This window comes from Bacillus rossius, chromosome 2 (genome assembly GCF_032445375.1).
Source record: "Bacillus rossius redtenbacheri isolate Brsri chromosome 2, Brsri_v3, whole genome shotgun sequence".
Taxonomy (NCBI): domain Eukaryota; kingdom Metazoa; phylum Arthropoda; class Insecta; order Phasmatodea; family Bacillidae; genus Bacillus; species Bacillus rossius.
Window position 1 is genome coordinate 124,100,916 of NC_086331.1, and position 19,805 is coordinate 124,120,720.

The 19,805-nt window shown below is 36.5% G+C and overlaps 1 protein-coding gene across 5 annotated transcripts in view; it reads right to left on the minus strand.

The window, feature by feature from the left end:
* The window catches only part of LOC134529761 (leucine-zipper-like transcriptional regulator 1), a 55,374-nt gene that overhangs the window by 672 nt on the left and 34,897 nt on the right, over positions 1 to 19,805 (minus strand). For all 5 annotated transcript variants that reach the window (XM_063364172.1, XM_063364174.1, XM_063364170.1 and 2 more), the window contains 3 exons: positions 17,702 to 17,978; positions 13,346 to 13,524; positions 4,552 to 4,836 (listed from right to left, as the gene is read on the minus strand). In XM_063364172.1, the coding sequence (XP_063220242.1) occupies positions 4,552 to 4,836; positions 13,346 to 13,524; positions 17,702 to 17,978 (741 nt within the window). The remainder of the gene's footprint in view (positions 1 to 4,551; positions 4,837 to 13,345; positions 13,525 to 17,701; positions 17,979 to 19,805) is intronic.

Sequence of the window (19,805 nt, forward strand, 5' to 3'; positions counted from 1 at the left end):
TCCACCTAGCAACTAAGTCAAAGTCTGAACCCACTTCTTGTTAGTATTTATTTAGTTAGTTTTGTGGCACTACATATACCTTTGAATTGATGACGGCTTAGTGTTGTTCTAGCAATATGATCCCACATTCATGTTTTGAAATTTTGATTTGGTTTTAGTATTCTTTGGGGTTTTCTACCTACTCTAGTGGTCTGTGGGCCCCAAAAACGGTCTTAGTTCCCCACAGCCCCACCGGGCTTAACCCCACTTCATTTTCTATCACATGCATGTTCAGCCTTTCCTTCCACGCTAGCCCACGCCAGTTATCATCTGCTGCACACAGCCGTAGAGCCCGGTTGCATGTCCGTATCGTCACGCCTTAAACTACAGTGTACCGTGTCTTTTGCACGTGGCATGCTCGGGTTCCTCCCTGTGGAAATGCCACGGCAACCTTGCTCCCACGCCGGGTACCTTTCCTAACTACCCCCTTACTAACCAGTACTCGGCAGCACCGCAGGATGGCCCACTTGTATACCTCTGCGAACTACCTAATGAAACCTGGCTTCCCCTCCCTGCTGGCCCTTATACCACTAGAATGTATGATCCGCCCTCCGGTACTACTTTCACCTTTCGCCGTCCAGCAGACAGATAAAATTAAGCTCCCTAGATCTTTGGCTCTTAATGAGACGTCGTAGCACGAGAAATATATGGACCAGCATAGTGTCTAGACGTGAGCTCCTTGTTTTCGTCCGGTTTGTTTTTTGGTTAGAGTTTTAAGTGCCGACCTCTTCACCAGAATGTAGTTGCCTACACTTAGGAGAGTTTCCCAAAGGTTTTTCCCACATTATGTAGCATTTGCTGTGATTTTTCACCTCTTTCTTTTCCATCTCAAGTGTGTGCCATGCATCTGGATTATGGATTCTCCGGCGCTCCAGCTCCTCGTCGGATGTCCTATGGACATTGTTTATACCCACATAATTGGTAAGTGGAACTTGATGTCCTATGACCTCCCCCCTGTTTGCATTTGATGTTAATTATACTGCATTATTTTGTGCAGTGGGTCCCAGTTTCCCCGTGGTTCTACGCCCTCTCCTGTATTTGCTTCCGATGATTAACTGCACCTTCCCATCGTCAGTGGAGAGGATGTCTGCCACACTGTTTCCAGAACATCTATCCAGCTACTGGTTTGAAGGAACGCAAATAATATTAACTGCACTGAAAAATTCTGATATGATACCTATTTCAAAGTTGACAATCTAGTCACTAATTTCTTACAGTAAACAAATGATGAACAAGGTACCTTTTTTATGTTTCACTACTTTTTTGGATAATGTTGTCTGATCTATGTCTTTCTACACACACAAACACATACGCATGCGCAGAACAAAAGAAAGAGGAATTTATGTGAAAGAATAGTTCATAAATCTTAAAGTCAATTTAGTTTAAATTTCTATCTTTTATTCCTGGTCATTATAAAGACTTTGATCCACTTAACTAAATTACATTTGTAACTGGTCCCTCAACCTCTTTCTTAGAACTCAACATGCCTCCAAGATACTATTAAACCATTATCAATAACAGAGGGACGTTACATTCAGACATGGATTTTTCACAAGTGGGAAACATAGAGATGTTGCCAGGAGCCAATGGATTTTTTCAGGGAACTCCTGTTTTTCTACCCACCCAATCATTCTGTTGACACCCCTCATAATTGCTAATGACCTTGATGTCATCCATCCATCCATCCATCCATCCATCTACCCTTGGTGGTGTGCACATTATGCAGCTGTAGTTGGAGCAGACAACAGAACTAGTGCAGCTGTCCAGTTGCAAAGTCAGGTGGAACCACTACCTACTTGCGACTGGCTGAATGCCCCCAGAATAGTTCCCACTCCAGTCTAGCGCCAACAGCCATGAAGCAGTGTTTGCCAAGCAGCATCAGCTCAACAAACAGTGAAGTTTCACATGGAAATACAGTAAAACCTTTTTGTTGCGACCCCATTTATTGTGACCACCTCTCTATTACAACCCGATTTCGAGGAACCGTGAAAAATTTGCCCAAAATCTGAAGAAAATCGGACAGAAAATAAGTTTCTTGTGGTGAGTAACGTGTAACTGCGTTTCTCTTGCCGAGTGCTTCCTGTCGACCGCTGTCAGCGCTTAACAACCCCCATTCCACGTCCCTTTGACGGCAGGGTGCAGATAAAGGTTTTTGTGCCAACGTGTTTACGTTTAGCTTTTTGCGAGTTTCTAGTGTGGTACGCAGTTAAGGCAAAGCTACCTGCTGGATTTCTCTTGATTTTTATTACTATCGGTTGACAATACACAGCGACCGACTGGATGCACACCCGCCTCGACTTGTTTTAACTGCCGCAGCGATGTTTATTTTGACAGCTCAAGCAATTATCTTTTCCCGTGGGTTGATAGAAAAAGGTCGCTTCACCCAGCATAAAAAAAAAGGCTACGCCACTTATTCCCCGCGCAGGAAACACACTGGCTGCCGTCTGTCTACCCCGCATTTATCTTTCTTCTAACATTCCACATCTCGCCTCTCGCGCGAGCAATAACTAGGGCCACGATTATACGGTGAATCGCGAAATCGTGAAATTTTCCGCGAATTTATATGGAAAATGTGGAAAAAAGCGATTTTTATGAAACACCGCTAAATAACACCGAAATTACACAATACAAGTCTCTTATATTTTAATGTGAAAAGCTTGATAGTCAAGATTTGCCCGGGTCCTGGTTGATAAGCTGGAAAAATTTCCTGCCTTGCATTTCTACATGCTTCCTATAATCAGCTTTAGGGCGCCGTCTGGTCAGCGTGTGTGTTAGTGAAGCGGCATGATAAGAGCGACGCTCAATGGTAGTTCTAGCGCTGTAAAACCTCTAAGGGCAAGGCTCTGAACTGGCGCGCAGTCATCTCGTTCCCGTCAGATAACTGTGAAATTTGAGCGGTGACCGTAACATATGGCGGAAAAATAAAGATAAAGGTGTAATGCATTTCCCTATGATACTTTCAAGAAATTTGTAACTGGTTTTTTACAACTAAAACTTCGAAAACAAGAGACACGATGGTTTGTATGCCTGGGAGGGATGAACCTTGAAGTCTGGGCAAGGGGAGGTGAGGTAAGCTGTATGACGTCATGCATCCGCCGCCTGTGCTGCTGCCAGCCTGTCTAGACGATATTCCCGCGCTCCCACTTACGTTGCACAAGCTACTGCTGCCGTATTTTTAAAGGAAATGTCCCATTATTTTTTTGTTATTCTTACATGAACATTATAGGAAGTATTAAAGCCGACACAAAAATATGCTGTGTGTTAAAATGAACAGATTTTAATGATCTTTCATTTCATTTTTTTTTTAAATTTTTTTTCTTCTGATTTTCACATTTTGGTCAAAATGTCCAATTTTTTGATGGTTCCCGAGAATGTATTCGTAAAATCCGGGGTTTGTGACATCGGGGTTCTAGTGTATTTAACTACGGCAAGCAGAAAATGTACATGTATACTAACCAGTAAAAATAAACTGTCTATTGACATATTTTCTTTAGAGGTGGCCTGTAGGGTGACGGACTTGTCATGAAGGTTGAAGTGGGTTTAAAACAAAGCCGTCTAGCATTGTGAGTGACAGCATCCTGCCATTGTACGGCTGGTTTCTTAGCGAGTAGTGGTTTGGGAAAAGGAGGGGGGGGGGGGGGGGGTTGAAATCAACTGAAAATTTCAGAAAACATCTATTACGACCCCCCCTCTATTACAACCCTATTCCTGGGAACCGTGAGGGGTCGTTTTAGATAGGTTTGACTGTATACATATATTTGCTTGATACAACCCATATTTTAATAATAAGAGCTGTTAAAATGTAAAATCAAATATATTACTGTTGATTAAATTATATATTTTTAAATAAATTATTGAAACCGATCCAAAAGCCTACATAAGAAACAATTTCAGTAATTCCATGTATTTGCTTATACATATTGCTAACCACATGAACAACAAAAAAAATTAAATATAACACTTAAATTAAAAATTTTTCAAAGTCATTTAAATACAAACCTTACCATCTTAAAATCTGGTTTATAGCTATTACAAATTAAATGTTAGAAAATTTAAAGTAAACCACTCTGGGATGTAAGGCATGATTTTGGATGAAACGGCACAGTCAGGCAATGTGATTATCTTATGAAGCTCATGGCAGTGGCAGTTAAGAGTCAAACAAAAATACTGAAAAGGTGGTTCATTGCTACTCTGATGGTAATTGGCAGTTGCACTGAAAGTGTGACATGATACCTTAATGTAGCTCTAATCCTAATTCCTGGCTGGTCCAGACTACAAGCAAATATAATATGCATAATTTAGTGAAACATTTAATTAAGCAGATTTACCTATTCATCCTTCCTTACTGAAATACCAACACCACTACATTATAGGTGTTATCTCTGTTCCTATTATTTTTTCACATTTCCTCAAAATTTGAAATAAACAACTCTATAACTAAATAATAAAGAAATTCTTAAAGTTAAATTTTTAAAACAGGGAAGTGATACTCTACCATCACCTGTTTCTTACCTTGCAAAAATGGTGCACAATAAGGTTAAGGGCATACTTCTTCATATCAGAAGCCTGCATCCGATCAGCTGCTTCAAGTATTTGAATCACATTCTCAAAAGTAACATTCATTTCAAGGTTTTGCTTACAGAAAGCTTGCAGCCTGTTATTGGTAAAACCATAAAAGTATGGAGCACTGAAGAGGTAGAGAGAATCTTCAGGGGGCATGTTAACTTCCGCATAGTAAATATAATTCAACAGAGATTGAAATGACTGATGGGATGGAATTGTCTCTCCAATTTGAATCTGAAATTAGAATGATCTTATTACAACTCATATTTGCCCGGCTAAAAGACAATCTGACTTGCAACATTCATGAAACACTTTAAAAATAATACATAAAAAGAATGTTCTCCGAAAAATATTTGTTGATGTTTTTAATGTAGAGGTTAAGTCCGAATTTGGTTATGCTGCAGTTTTTACTGAAGGAAAAAGTTAGCAGAACTTTTACGCATATTAATTTTTTACACCTGCATAAAAACAAAACACAGTCTGCCATTAAATTATGTTTACAACAGGTCCTCACAGTTTTTGTTAACACACAAACAAAATTTCCCCACTTGAAGGAAACATGAATTTGTATTAATTTTGATGTTTTCCAATAATTTCTTAATACTCACTTCAACCTTTTACATCTCGCAAATAAGTTCCGAAGTCACTTTGCATCTATGGTACAGGCCAAGGGCAAAGGTGTCAAGATGGTGGCTAAAATCACTAAATCCCCATCGTGGGCTGATTGCAGACGACTGTGGTCACTGAAATCCAAATTAAATGTCCGAAAAGAGTTTGAATAAAGAGTTTGAATAACGGCACAGCCGTTATTCAAACTCATTTCGGACATTTAATTTGAATTTCAGTGACCACAGACCCCGGACCACAGCCGTAAAGTTTGTTCCTTAGTACATTTGAGCCCCTGCGAAACGTGACTTATTCCGACGACATTGAGCAGAGAACTGGCGGGATCGCACAACTGCCTCCTGTCACACTGGACAGAAGTAGTCACGTGACCACCACCCAATCTCAACACATATTTCATAAAGCAACTAATCACAACATATTTCACAACAGAAAAACTTACAGAAGCCTGTACATGTTTTACTATCTCTCTTTCTCTAGTCACATGATAAGTGCCATGGGAAATGCAGAAGTTCCACTTTCCCACCATAAGAATACATACAGAAATTGCCAGAAAGCCTCGGCAGCTGGGATACCTGAAAAAACCATGGTGCCACCGAGTCGTGCACTTGTCTCTCATCCTGTCTTTCACTCGAACAATAGCAAATGTTTAAGAATCATTATGAAAGCTTCTGAATAGCTCCAAATGTAAAATATAGTCATTAAAACAAAATTTAAATTAAATAACATACTGAACAAATGCATTTCCACACACAATAACATGAGCACCAGTAAAAATATATTTAAATGGATTTTCTAAATAAAGAATCTAATTATTAACAAGATTATTAAGAACGATAAAATAAAAGTATCAAAACTAGTCCATTGAAACCCTGAAACCATATAATTCTTCTGAATCACAAAGAATAATATTTATTTCTCAAAAATTCTTTTAAAAGTTGGGAAGGGCAGGGTTCACAAGGGAGTGCGCACGGCCCGAGAATTTTGCACGCGGGGTTAACTGACACAAGTCATCTTTGGACAGGATGCTTGTATGTTGTATACTGCCCATATTTTGGCCTGCATGCATGCAATAAGCAGAAAACTGTTTTAAGATGTGACTCAACAAAATCAATGTGATGACTATCCATGATTGTGGCTACTGTGGAATATTGGAAGAAAAAAATTGTTGAATGTGTTTGTCAGGATAGCAAATTTAGGAGGCAATGCTGAATAATTGCTCTTCATGTAATCTTTAGTAGTGCTAAGCTAAATGTGGATATATTGAACACTACTAGACATAATGTACTTCTTTCTATTGAAAAAACATACAATATTAAACATTTATAATGCTATGTGGCACCATGTAGCTTATAAATAATTTTTTCCTGGCCAAATTCTCCACTTACACCACTGTGAAAATAGATATGTTGCTGTAAAGTGATTGTTATTAGGCTTCCACTCATTTTTGACATACCCTGTTATGTTAAATTTATTTTGGTTACCTCTTCCAGACCATCCTGGGTAATCTGAAAAGTTTCTGCTACTTCCCAGCTACTTCAGCTAGGTGATAAACATCCAGGCCTGTCTCGACAATACTTTGTATAAAGTTCAGCAGGTTGTGGCCACTCTATACCTCTAACAAACTGATCCCACAGAGCTTTAGTTCAATATATGCCAAAATTATGTGATGATTCCAAGTTCTTAGCAGCAAAAGAGAACTTAGCTTTTGACTGTCCTTTTCTGCATCCAAACATGCAATATCAACACCTTTCTGTAACTACCAAAAGTCTTAGAGCTTTGATGGCTTTTAAGAATGTCTTAAAGCTTTACAAAGGATTTGGAACCTTATTCATCTCAAACCCCAAAAATGCCCATAACACCAAATGCACGCTTTTCAATCATGGACAAAACTAGAAAGTTTGCTTTTATTCAGTTGTCAAAGTGGCCTCAAATTATGCTGTAACCACGTCAGATAAAAAAAACATTTCATTAGTACTTTCATCCAACTTGACTATTCAACTAAACAATGCCATTGTGGCACTGATCGCGGCAAGGTTGGTAAGTTGTTACGTTTCAGGTTGGCCTGGCAAAGCAATCCAAAATAGTACAAATTACTTGAAAACTTGATGTTTTGAGGCCACTTGCTGGGCCTCAGTCTTCATGCACCCTTTTTATATCATTTCTTTAATATTTTATTTTTTGTTTTTTAACACTTAGAAGGCTTGCTCTTAATCAATGGTTCTGACCCAATGGACGTAGCATAATTGAACATTTTTGTTACTTTTAATAATGTTATTTAAATTTTATTGTTTTAGTTATATTTTATGTGCATATATCATTTTTTAGATCTAATATTCCTCTATACAGTGAAATAAAAAGAAATAAAATTACATAGTTTATAAAATCTGTGTATATTTTATTATAAATGTTGAATTTTTAATCAAGTAAAATCCAAAATTTCCTTTAAAACCTCATTTGAAGGCAACAAATTACAAGAAAATGATGTAAAATAATATATATTTGCAAAATTTAGTTATAATCATAATAGCACAACTTCTACTAAGTATGATATGTACATAATTGTTTACAAGTCATGTAGAACTTGGGTTCTGTACATTTTTCACAAGATCCAATTCACAAATCAACATCATACTCTGACCATTGGTAGGTACTTTATGTCCTTTCCTCTTGATATTATACTGTAATAACAATTTCTAGAGCTAAACTTCCTCTTCATACTAAAATAAAAATATAATCAATATTTTTTATATATAATTTTTATATAAAATCGAAAAATATTTGTCAAAAAAACATTTTGAATGCAATAAATCACAAAAACACTGATGTAGAGTTATCCATGAAAATGCATAATTCAATTCTAAGTCTGAAGACAATGAATTCTCTTACTAATTATGTGTGTAAAACGTTATTTACAGGTCATATCAAACTTTAGTGTGGTAAATTTTGAAGCAAGGTGTGATGCACAAGCCAACATCACAGTCTGAACATTGGTACTGTGTGTTTTTCCTTTGCTTGAACACACATGACACCTCCGTTGTGCTTTCTTCTGACCTTCCTTGCGGTGTACCAGTTCTGGAAAATGCCTCTGTCTTAGTCTTGCAAGTTTGCCTCCTCCAACTGCTGAAGTGCATACTTCTTCACTTTGTACAAGATGGTTGCAAACTTTCGATATGAAGTCAGTGGTTGTGATATTTTTTCCTTTTATTTTCCGGAACAGGACACAACTGTTTACCACAACCATCATAATAAAATGTATTGTCAACTTTCGCCACCACTTGACTGATCGATGGTCAAATGAACCATATGACATACGTTGATCTACTAAATCAACTCCAGCTTTATGGTGATTGTAGTCTATCACTACTGAGGGTTTTTGTACACACTGTCCTCGTTTGTTTGTCAGTGGCACCATGGTAGGCTTGTGTCTCGTGCTTATCATCCAAACATCTCGCTTATCATGCCATCTTTGAACAAGTGTATTTCCTCTGCGACTGTGAATAGTCTCCCCCTTCCGCAACCGCTTCTCTTTCATCACAGCAGGAATTTGTTTTCTTGACTTCATGATTGTTCCTACTAAACCAGTCTTAGCTTCAGCTAAGTCGTCGGCAAGCTGTATACTTGCAAAGAACCGATCCAGGTAAACTGTATGCCCAACACCAGTAAGCTCTTTGAGTAGGCGTTTGACAATCCCTGAAGCACTGTTGTCTTTCCCTTCAATTCTACCAGTGTACACTTCAAAATTGCAAATGTAACCTGATTTACTATCAGCCACCATGAAAATTTTGATGCCATACTTGTTCGGTTTTTGAGGCATGTACACCCTAAATCCTACTCTGCCTCTGAAAGGGCATATCCCTTCATCAACTGTGATTGCTTCTCCAGGAGTGAAACTGCTTTGAAATTTTTCAAGGAGTGCATCTAACAATGGCCTAACTTTGTGAAGGGGGTCAAACTCAGGATCATCCTTTCCTTTTGCTGTAGCATTATCGTTTATGTGAAACATTGACAAGATGAGCAGAAATCGATCTCTCTGCATTACGTTGGGGCAAAATGAGCATTGCATTACCAAATTTGTGGTCCAATGATTTCTCAAGCTTGGCCTTGAACTCACCGACATGTGCAAAAGTATGGCAAGAAAAATTTTTATTTCCAAGAGTGTGACAGTTGTCCAGTTTTGAAAACGTGATTTTGGAGACAGTTTGTTTTCCGCTCTAAGTTTGGCCAATCTTCTACGTGCAAATAAATTAGTTTGTTCCTTCATATTTTTTATTACACTGTCGTCAAAAAAGTACTTGAAATCTATTTCTTCGCAAGTATCATCTAAAAGAATACCTGGATTAGGTCTTCCTATGCCTCCAAAAACTTCAATATCTGGGACGTCAACGAGATCAGTTGTCCATTGTTGAACAGTATCTGCTCTGTTTGTCCGGACTCTCTTCCGGGCTGGACTTGGTTCATTATGATGACTGGGTCCTGGCAATACCTCTTCAGAAATGTCTTCTTCTGATTCTTCTGAATCAGATTCATCTATAAATGAAAAAAAAAAAATCAAGTATGGTACACAGATATAAATATAAAAAAATATATAACAGCAAGTTTCATTTTATTTATGAATTCAGTAGGTCTATGCTAAATATTGTACAGAATAGTATGTAAATAAGGTACTAAAATTATGTGTAAATAAATATAACAATGGATAGTAAATAAATAATCCAAATAATTTGTAATTTTATCAAAATTTATTTATTATTTTGTAGAAAAGACATACCTACCACATTGAGAATTGGATTGAATATGAATGGTGTGTGAATGAGGGACCCCAGTAGTATAAATATAATTTTTTCTATTGTTGGAATAAATAATTCCATGATTTTATAGTCAATTATTTTTTCTTTATCGTAAAATATAAACATTACCACATTGAAAACATGATAAAGCAGTATGTGAACCACTCAAGGAGTGTAAAAATAAATATAACTTCGCATAAATAATTACTATATTTTGTAGTTTTACCAAAAAAATATTTCCTTTGTTGTAAAAATCAAATACGTCTGCCACATTGAAAATTGTGCTAGCATGTTTTTTAATGCTACCTGGAAGCTGTCATAACAAATAATCATAGAAGGGAAATACTGTAATAATAAATATATGGAAATGAGAGGTTTTTTTCTTACCATTTTGTAGCAGAAAATTACGTTATTCATAAATAAATCGCGGCTAAATAAAAGCATGAAATATTTACCTTCATTTGTAGATAATACAAAGTCAGGATCACAATCGGAATTATCTCCGAGTCCATCAGATGACGAATAATTGTCTTCACTGTCTTGGGTATTCATTTTACGAAACATTGATGTATTCCATTAGCATATACTATATTTCTAAGGCGCCAAAAAATACTCCGCAAATGTAATTCCGTGTGGTGTCCAGCACAGTAAGGAATGGTGCAAGCTGCGCTATCGGGCGCCGCACTTCCGAACTAAACTCGAAGCCGCGATAAAATAGTAAGCAAATGCTGCTACCTGACGTATATAAAGTGAACTACATGGACAGATGATGCCGCTAGAACAACCAGACGCCATAAATATACGTTACGCACGGTAAAAATACACGGCACATGTTGCGCAGTAATATTGCGTCATTCACATTTTTACCAAAACACACAATTACGTAATATTACGTCGGTAGCCTTCAAAGTGTTAAATATTGTTCAGATATTTTGCCGTATTTATTTAAGCCAGTCATTATTTATTTAAATATTTTAATGTGTGTAGTTCATTTATTTAGTATTTTTGTTTTGGGTTTGATTCAGTTTTCTTTAATACTTAATATCGATACTGTTTCCATGGACGGCTACTGGGCGCGGTGTCGTCTGCTGCTAACTTGACGTCACGATCGCCGGACGGAGGGAGCAGGGGTTGTCGACTGCTGGCGGTGGGGGAGAAAACGTGGCGGGACTGCTCCGCGCGCACGCGGGGGGTCTCGCCGGGCAGACGAGCCATATGCCTCGGGACATGGAGAGGCACTTTGTGCATTGTGCACGGACTGGGTACTAATTTTGTTGGGCACAAATGGGAGTGCCTTTGCTACGGATCGCTGACACCTGCAAGGTAAAGAGGCGACATGTAGATTTGGATTTGGCCCCCGCCAACAGTGTTGCACATTTTGGAGTTTGACTGCAATTCATAAAAATTTGGTGACTTAAACATTCGTGCACGAATTCCATCTTGAAGACGTCTGTTTTACGTGCCTTTAAAGTAAAATGAATAGGCCTACGCTTCGCCCGTTTTATGACTGTTTATAAAGAAAACTGGAGAAAGTTTATTGGGCTTTTTGAGAATATTTTAAGGAAGTGAAATTTATAGCTAAGCCCTTATGATAACGGATTTTTCTTTTATGAGACCTGGCATGTAGCAACTTCTACTGTAATGCAGTGGTTCGTCTCGCATACTGTGTTTTGTGCAGACGCTTTTGACCTCGCTGTGCTGTTGCGTAGGTCAGGAAACAGCTGATTACTTACGACTCTTAAGAAAAACGTATAAGTTTAAGACTTTGAACTTTATTAATTTCTTATTTAATATTTTACGTAATTATATAGTTGTATTTATTTTATATACGCTTTTATTGTAACTTGGCCTTGTTTGTATAGGATTTTTGCTACTGGCTTATATTACTAGCTACATGGTAGCTGAAATAATTAAATCTATAATTTATGGAGGTTTTAAAGGTATAATTATATATTGTATATTTAACTATCTATAGGTTCGGTATGAGACGTACTGGTAATTGCCATATATGCAAAATTGTAAATTCATTGCCATACTTTGTATTATGATGAAGGCTTTTCAAGTAAATCGCTCTATTTGCGTTTATTCTTTTTTTTGTATTTAGTTACCAAAGGCTAGCCCTTAGTTTGTTGGCTACTTCTTCATGTTTACACCCGGCTACTTGGGTAAATAGTGATTTTGACATTTATTATAATTTAAAGTGTTTGTGGGACAGTATAAAATTTACCCAGAGTATGTCGGGGACGCAACCCCCCTTTCTTCGGGGAAGGAAGGCGGGTTACAGTTTGTACGCAAAAACTTCAAGATTATTTTTAAGTTACGTCTTTTAACCAAATTTGGTTATTTGGAAAAGTTTTTATTTTGAAAAATTAGAGTTTTTTTAATTCCTTAATTCATTACTTTCTTTAAAAAAATTTAAAAAAAAAACACAACTTACACAAGGTACAAATTACAGTTTAGTCTTATGATCAAAATTTGTTAATCGGAAAAGTTTTTATTTTTTAAAGTAAGAAAGTTCTTAAACTTGTCTGGATACTTTCCTACAAAACAATTTTACAATACATACCAATCACAGTTCTAGCTGAACTTCATGTCACTCGATATATAAAAATTTAAATCCCTCAGTTAAGATTACTTAACTAGGTACTTTCACCCGCGGAATTATCCTGGGGAGTGGCGATGGTTACCCTGGGTTGATGCTGATGCCTAGGGTCAAATTTCTAAATAAATTATATTAAATTAATTTCTAAATTCAACAAAAAAAAAGGTGTAAATTTAGCCTGGCCCAGATCAGCAGCTGTTATATTGTCACTTGAATTCTTATCATAATTTCACAAGTTGCCTACGCGCTGGGTTTTCCCATCAACGCACTAACTTGAGGTGTGAAAAATAACTTCTTGGCAACAGAGTGTCACGCCCGTGTCTGCCTTTCTTTTTAAACCTTCTGGAACTTGAGTTTGCCCAAATGCAAGTGACACGTGTGTAACAGACCAGAACAAAGACACAGAATAAAATAATTTAAAAAAATACCCCAAAATGAATGTGAAACCTAACCAAAATGAAAATTGATTAATTAATACTTATTTTAGCACAATCAAAATGTAAAATGTAAAATGGAAGACATATGATTACAAATTAATCAGAAACTACAAAAAAAACTACACAAAATGAATTATTATTAGCAGCTGACAGAAGTCATGCTATGTTACAAAGTATTATGTTGAGTTTGGTAAATTTATGATACCAACTTCATGTGAAATACTTATCAACCTTAGCACTAAAATTTTAATGAATATTATAAAAATAAAAAAAAAACTGTTAAAGCATACCTGTACAATATTATCTTCTGGCATAAAAGAACGAAACATGCCTTCAAAGTAGCTACATCTTGCTGCCAAAATAGCCTTATGTGCAGGGACAGGCGTACCATCCAGCATCAAAATGATGTCAGTAAAATCTTTACCAACACTCTTAAGAAAATTTTCCATATCTTCTTCCAAGGTTGAACCTTTAAAATTTAACAAGAAACTCATAATAATAATAATAATAACAAAGAACTGAGGTCAATATAAAAGTCATTCACTTATAAAAATAAACATACACACATTCATCAAAACACTACATAATTTCAACAACACGAATTGATGACAAGTAATTCATTAGTCAAAATATGGGAGAAAATTTACATTCAGCTCCAAAACACTTTTATATTGACAAGGTATTATATTGGAAGTTGCTTAAGAACCATCATCAGTTTACTCTCCTAACAACATAAGTAACACCTAGGCCACCACAACCATATGATGACTTTAATTGGGTTTTGGTGTCTGGCAACTTGCTATAAATTTATTAAAAAGTAACAAAAAATAAATTATTACATGGAATACATCACAATACCTGAAATGGCATTATAAATTACTAAATAACATAAAACATGATCAAAATAAAAAAAATTGAATGAAATTTTAACTTAATTGATATAAAAAATACAAATGCAGGACTCAAACAGTAACATACCAAAAACTTAAAAAACTTTCTTAGAAATTTGATGAACAGACAAAATGATGTGATGAAGGGATGTCGACCTGTGAGCCCGATGTGACCCTCCAACACAACTCACCTTCCCTGCCTTCAGCAGCAGTGCTTGGAACCTCTCTGCATGAGCACAGTACCAGGCCAAGACAAGGAGGTGAAGCACAGTAAATGCAGTGCCATGCTACCTTATATGATCACAAATCAGTAATTGTGATTTTTGTTTATTATTCCCCAGAGTCCCTTGTTCCCCTTTACGCAGACAATCAATCACTTATTTTTTTATTAACATAAAAACTTCAAGATGCACGTAAGTGCACCTGACGGGAAGTGAAGGACAGCCAAAGCTTGGCGTTTTTAAATAATGATATTTGTTTGATCAATAATTTCTTAAGAAATTAAATTGTACAAGAGTCATGTAAAATTTTTCTGAGAGTGTTTTTATGTTAATTCTTTTTTGATGATGGTACAATTTCGCTTAAGAGTTAACAGCATTCAACTTTTGCATGGCTACTGATCGTTGTCATTCTGGTCTTATTTCGTGCCGCAACGATTTCCTCTGTTTTAATAGTATTTTACTTAATTATGTATCGCCTCATGTAAAAAAATGTTCTGCTCAACCAAGTGTACATAATTCTGATCATGTGGTAGTTATCCTTGGAGAGTCAGGCATGAAGGATGCCTGAGGAACCCATGAGTTATACAATCTGCATTTGTAGCCCGCCCAATGCTCGGAACAGACCGTATCTCTTGTGGAATGTTAAGATATAGGGGTTTTGAGTCTAGTCCCCGCATGGGCAACATCCCTCCTCAAGAGAGAGCGAGTCTCTGTTGGGTCCATGTGTCTTTCCACGTGGTGGCACACTTAACATTATGACCAACATCTTTATACACATACTGTACACCTGTTAACGACAACAAAATAAATAAGGCATACAGTAAAACTTCTATTTTACAATTTTTAGGACAGAGAAAAAAGTTGTATAAATTAGGGGTGAGTGTACAAAAAAAGAAACACAAAATTTAATGTCATTTACTATCTCACAGTATCTTATACCTATGTCCATATGTTTCATTTTATAAAAACAATAGTCACTGTCATTCATAAATAAATGAATATAAACAAACACATTAATATAAATATATAAAAGTACTCAATAATAAACATGCCTGCAGTAAACAACTAATTGCAGTAAATTAAGAAACTTTTGACCAAAGCAAAACTATCGCTTTAGTGCGTTGAAGATACAAAAACATACATTAAGTTTGAGCCGTAACATTAAACATGCAATAAACTGTTTTTCAATGTGAAAAAATGAAATGTTTCCCCCTCAATACAGGCAAAGGATGATTTTCTTAGCATCAGAAACATATACCAAAAGCAGGCAAAAGAAAAGTATAAATCTGGAGAAGTCACATTGTTATGCCCTTAGGGCGCCATTCAGAAAGTCTGTGGAGTAGGCAACCCGTGATGCGGCTGAGAAAACATTGTCCCTTTGAGGAAAAAAAAGACTCCAGTGTCAACACCGGCTGTGATGTCATCAGAAAGCAGCCATTGTAGTGAGGCTGTAGAAGATTTTGATAGAACCTTCTAGGTTGCCTTAATGGCCATCCAATGAGTATATAAACCCTCTATTTAGGCTTCTGGAGTTAGTCGCCCACTGAAGAAGAACGTGATTATGCCGCCCCAACGCTTCGACTTACCGCACCTTGTTATGCTGCCCGATCGCCGTTGGAACACCCAGTATTGGTATAATGCAGAGTTTCTACATTGTGTTTGGTAATAGAATTATTTTGAATGTGATGCAGCTGATAAAAAAGTATAGAGGTGAATCACTGTAGCAGGTATTGGAGGTATTCTAAGTCTGAGTGGGACTTTGCGATTCTGTCACAGCAGAGTATACGACATGACGACTTAACGCATACTGTTGGATATAAGGACGTACAGGGCATAACTGAGGTTTGGTAGCGCCTTATGTCATTTGAGATTGTCCGTGTTTAGCAGTAGGTGGTGGCTGCATTGTTATACATGATTTTAAGCAAGCAAGTACTATAGCCCAAAGTGACTTACGCAGAGTTACGTAAGTTACGTAAGTTCAGTTATACTTATGTATTGTGATAATGACTATGCTGATTTGGAATTAAAACATAAGGGGGTTTATGAAAATAACAGCCATTTTGTGATTTGCGAGTTTATGCAACTCGTGTTGATGTTTGGTTATGTTGCTAAGTGAAGTAGTTGTCTGACGAGACAGAATGGATGCAAGTGGCAAACCCTGGCACTGTTGTACCTTATTAAGGGTACAGGCATATTAAATTTTGCAGCAGAAGCAGTTCGTTGAAGTGATTGTTCTTGTGTACCCGTCTGTGTAGACTAATTGTTGCGGACTTGTGTTCACGGACTTAGTCGCAGTATGTGACGCAGAATGTGGAAGCCTGGGACCTCTGAATGCTGCCGTCAACATGTCAAGTTAATATTTACTGACAGATGTATTCATTAACTTAAACAGCTTTAATTCTCCTGGGAGCAAAGACTAGTAAATATCCAGCTATAGTACTATCAACTGTATGAGAAAGATGTTATGTTGGGATTTTATATACACTCTAACTCCACATTAAGAAATGTTGTACTTTCTCAACAAATATGCTAGTACATCAAATTATTTAAGACCTTTCAGAAAATTCTAAAGGCCTGGTCTCATATGCAGTGTTGGTTAACTAATTACTTGCTATTATTTTATAAAAGGTAGTTTCCTGTAAATTTGACATTATAGCTCTTTTGCAGTCTATGTTTCGTTGAAATTCCCTGAAAAGACATTTACTAATTGTTATCTCATAGCGGTAAAAAGTCATGCAAGAGTCTATAATTATGTTTACTCATGTGACCTTTCACAGCTCAAAAATAACATTTAGTAAATATCTGTTGAGAAAATTTGTGACCCAAAAATAAACACAAGAGAGATATCGGAATAATTTAGAGGAAAGTCCCATAATTTCTAGTAATGACAATAAAATAAAATAAGCAACTTTGCATGTAAGGCAGAGCCTTAACAAATTTTAACTGTCAGGCCATTTAGTCCAATGGCAAAGATGCCTGCATGATGGACCTAAGGTCCCATGTTAGATTGTCTATCATGTCTATACTCTTTTAGAAATTAAAAATGTTCTTTCCGGGGTTTAGATAGGGTGCTGTGGCAGGAAATGAAAACCAAATCCTGTTGAAAGTGGCCTGGTCATGCTAGAATCATCTCCAAGCGACAGTTAAACTCTTTATCAGCCAATGTGCTGATCACCCAATGACTATCGTACTTACAGACAGTAATTTATTGCAAAATATTTTAGTACAAGATTATTGTCACAACATTTTATCTTCTGACTTATATGATAGGATAAAATATATTTGACTTGGATTAGGTGTACCATAAAGTAATTCAATTATCACTGGCCTATTCATAAGAGTAATGTTTTTTAACAAAATAAAAACCTGATATGTTCAAATAATACAATGAAACTTAACAAGCATTTAGTTAGCAAAGAAAAAAATCAAATGTACAAATACTGCAAAAAATACTCTTTATATAACATTGCAAAGTTCTTAAATATCATAACTTACATAAGAAAGTAATATGTGAAACAAAATGTAAAATACTCACCCCATCCATCAAACTTTGGTTCAGTATGGGCACGACTTTGTGGCATTTGCCTACGGCGAATTATTTCCACCATTAGGGGCTGTTCTAGTGTCTCAAACTCCTTGCTCATAACAATGTCATTATAATTTGTCTCTTTTACAATGAACTTCATGCAGTACTCCTTAATCTGGAGCAGTTGCAGCCGCACAGCATTGCGAAGAGCTTCCAGAACATTGGAATGGCTGATGGTTGCAGCAAGGTATTGCATACATAGCTGCTCAAGGCGCTGCATGTGAAACTAAACAGAACACATTTGGGGGAAAAAAATTAACTAAAAATAAATTAGTTCAAAAACTTACATTTCAAAAAATTAATATATTTAGCAATTAGAATGATTTATAGGGCAGGACTCACTGCTAAAATATTAAGCCAGCATGTATTGAAAAAATTAAAAATATTTTGTTTTGCAGATATCTACGACTATATATCATTGAATTTGATCACTTTTTTCTTTGAAATATTCCTATCTAAAAAACCAAAGGGACAAAGAAAATAAATAATGCTTATGGAAAAACTTAACATTAATGACTTCAATGTTGCAAATTAAAGATTTATTTCAAAACTAACTCAAAACCCGCGGCTTCGCTTGCATATTTCAGAGTACAGTGAACTCTCGATATCTCGGACTAAAAGGGGTGAGAGGTGGTCCGAGTTACCGTTTGTCCGAGATACCGAAGGGAAATAAAGGGAGAGAAGACAGCCATATGTTTTAACTAACGGGACAGACTGTACTGTTAGTACACATGGCACGAGGGAAGTGGCAACACAGCAAGTTATATCAGGGCTACGGTTGGCTGTGGTATTACATTGCGCATCTTAAATACAAAAAACGTAAGGGACGTGGTGATAAGATAAGCCTGTGCTATATGCTGAATAATGAATCCATTGTTTGCCTGCTGCGGAGACTCGTGTTGTTAACGGAATGGTCTAGGGGAGGAGATGAAAGAGAGAGACAGAGAGAGGCGAGGTCAGCTGTCTGTTTCTCAACGTCTCTTACGGAATGGAGGGGGCGGACGGTAAACGTGGGAGATAATGATACAAAATATATACCGATAAAAAATATGTACCGATAAAGGTTTTTATGATCGTATGTAATGTAAATTTATAACTGAAACAGTTTGTTTAGCAATCACAAATTCTACGCACAAACTAGCCTCAGACACGCCAGACTCTAGCCTTTCAATCAATTTTAACTTTTGCGTGATACTTAAAGATACACATTTTTGTTTAGGCGCCATTATAATGGGCAAAGAATTAACTGATCATAAACAAAAAAGATACTGCTACGTGTCCATTTATTTTTTCCAACTACCCATTAGTTCACAAGTGCATCAATAACTGCAGTTGTTACCGCCGGCGTGACGGGCTGGTGACTAATAACAATAGCCACCTCGGCGCGCCACGCACCGTTGCCACGTCTCCCAATCCGCCCACCACGCACTGTTGCCAAGTCTCTCGCACCTTGCGCCAGCAAATACCCACGTATGACGCGCACCCCACTTTTGCAAATGTCCGAGTTATCCGATGTCCGGGATATCGAAGTCCGAGATATCGAGAGTTCACTGTATTGCTAAAATCTTACCATTTAAAGAAAAGTATGTGATTGTTCCAAACATTTTTTTCTAAATAAATAGATACGTAGTACTCTAGGATTAATTATTTACATTTTTTATGCTAAGGTTTTTACATCCAGCTTTGTATGCTATGGAGATATTTTGTTATGATAAAACATAAATTACACCCTTGTCACACCATTAAAAAATAGAAATCTGGAAAACTTAAAAAAATACTATTTGTAAATACATAAACATAATGCTCATTCTTAATTTCTAACCTTAGATCTAGTAGATTCGGAAATATCAATTTTTTTTTTTTTTACTTCAATCCGCTTTACACTCCTTAGGTGTGGAATCTTGCAATTAAGTTAAATTATTTAAGAGTTTATTATTTGTATCATTAATTGACATATTACTTATTTTCCGAAATATGATTATTTAATAAGAGAAGACTTACCCCGTTTTCAATCCCACTAAAAGAAAAAAAAACTAATAAGCAAAAAATTAAG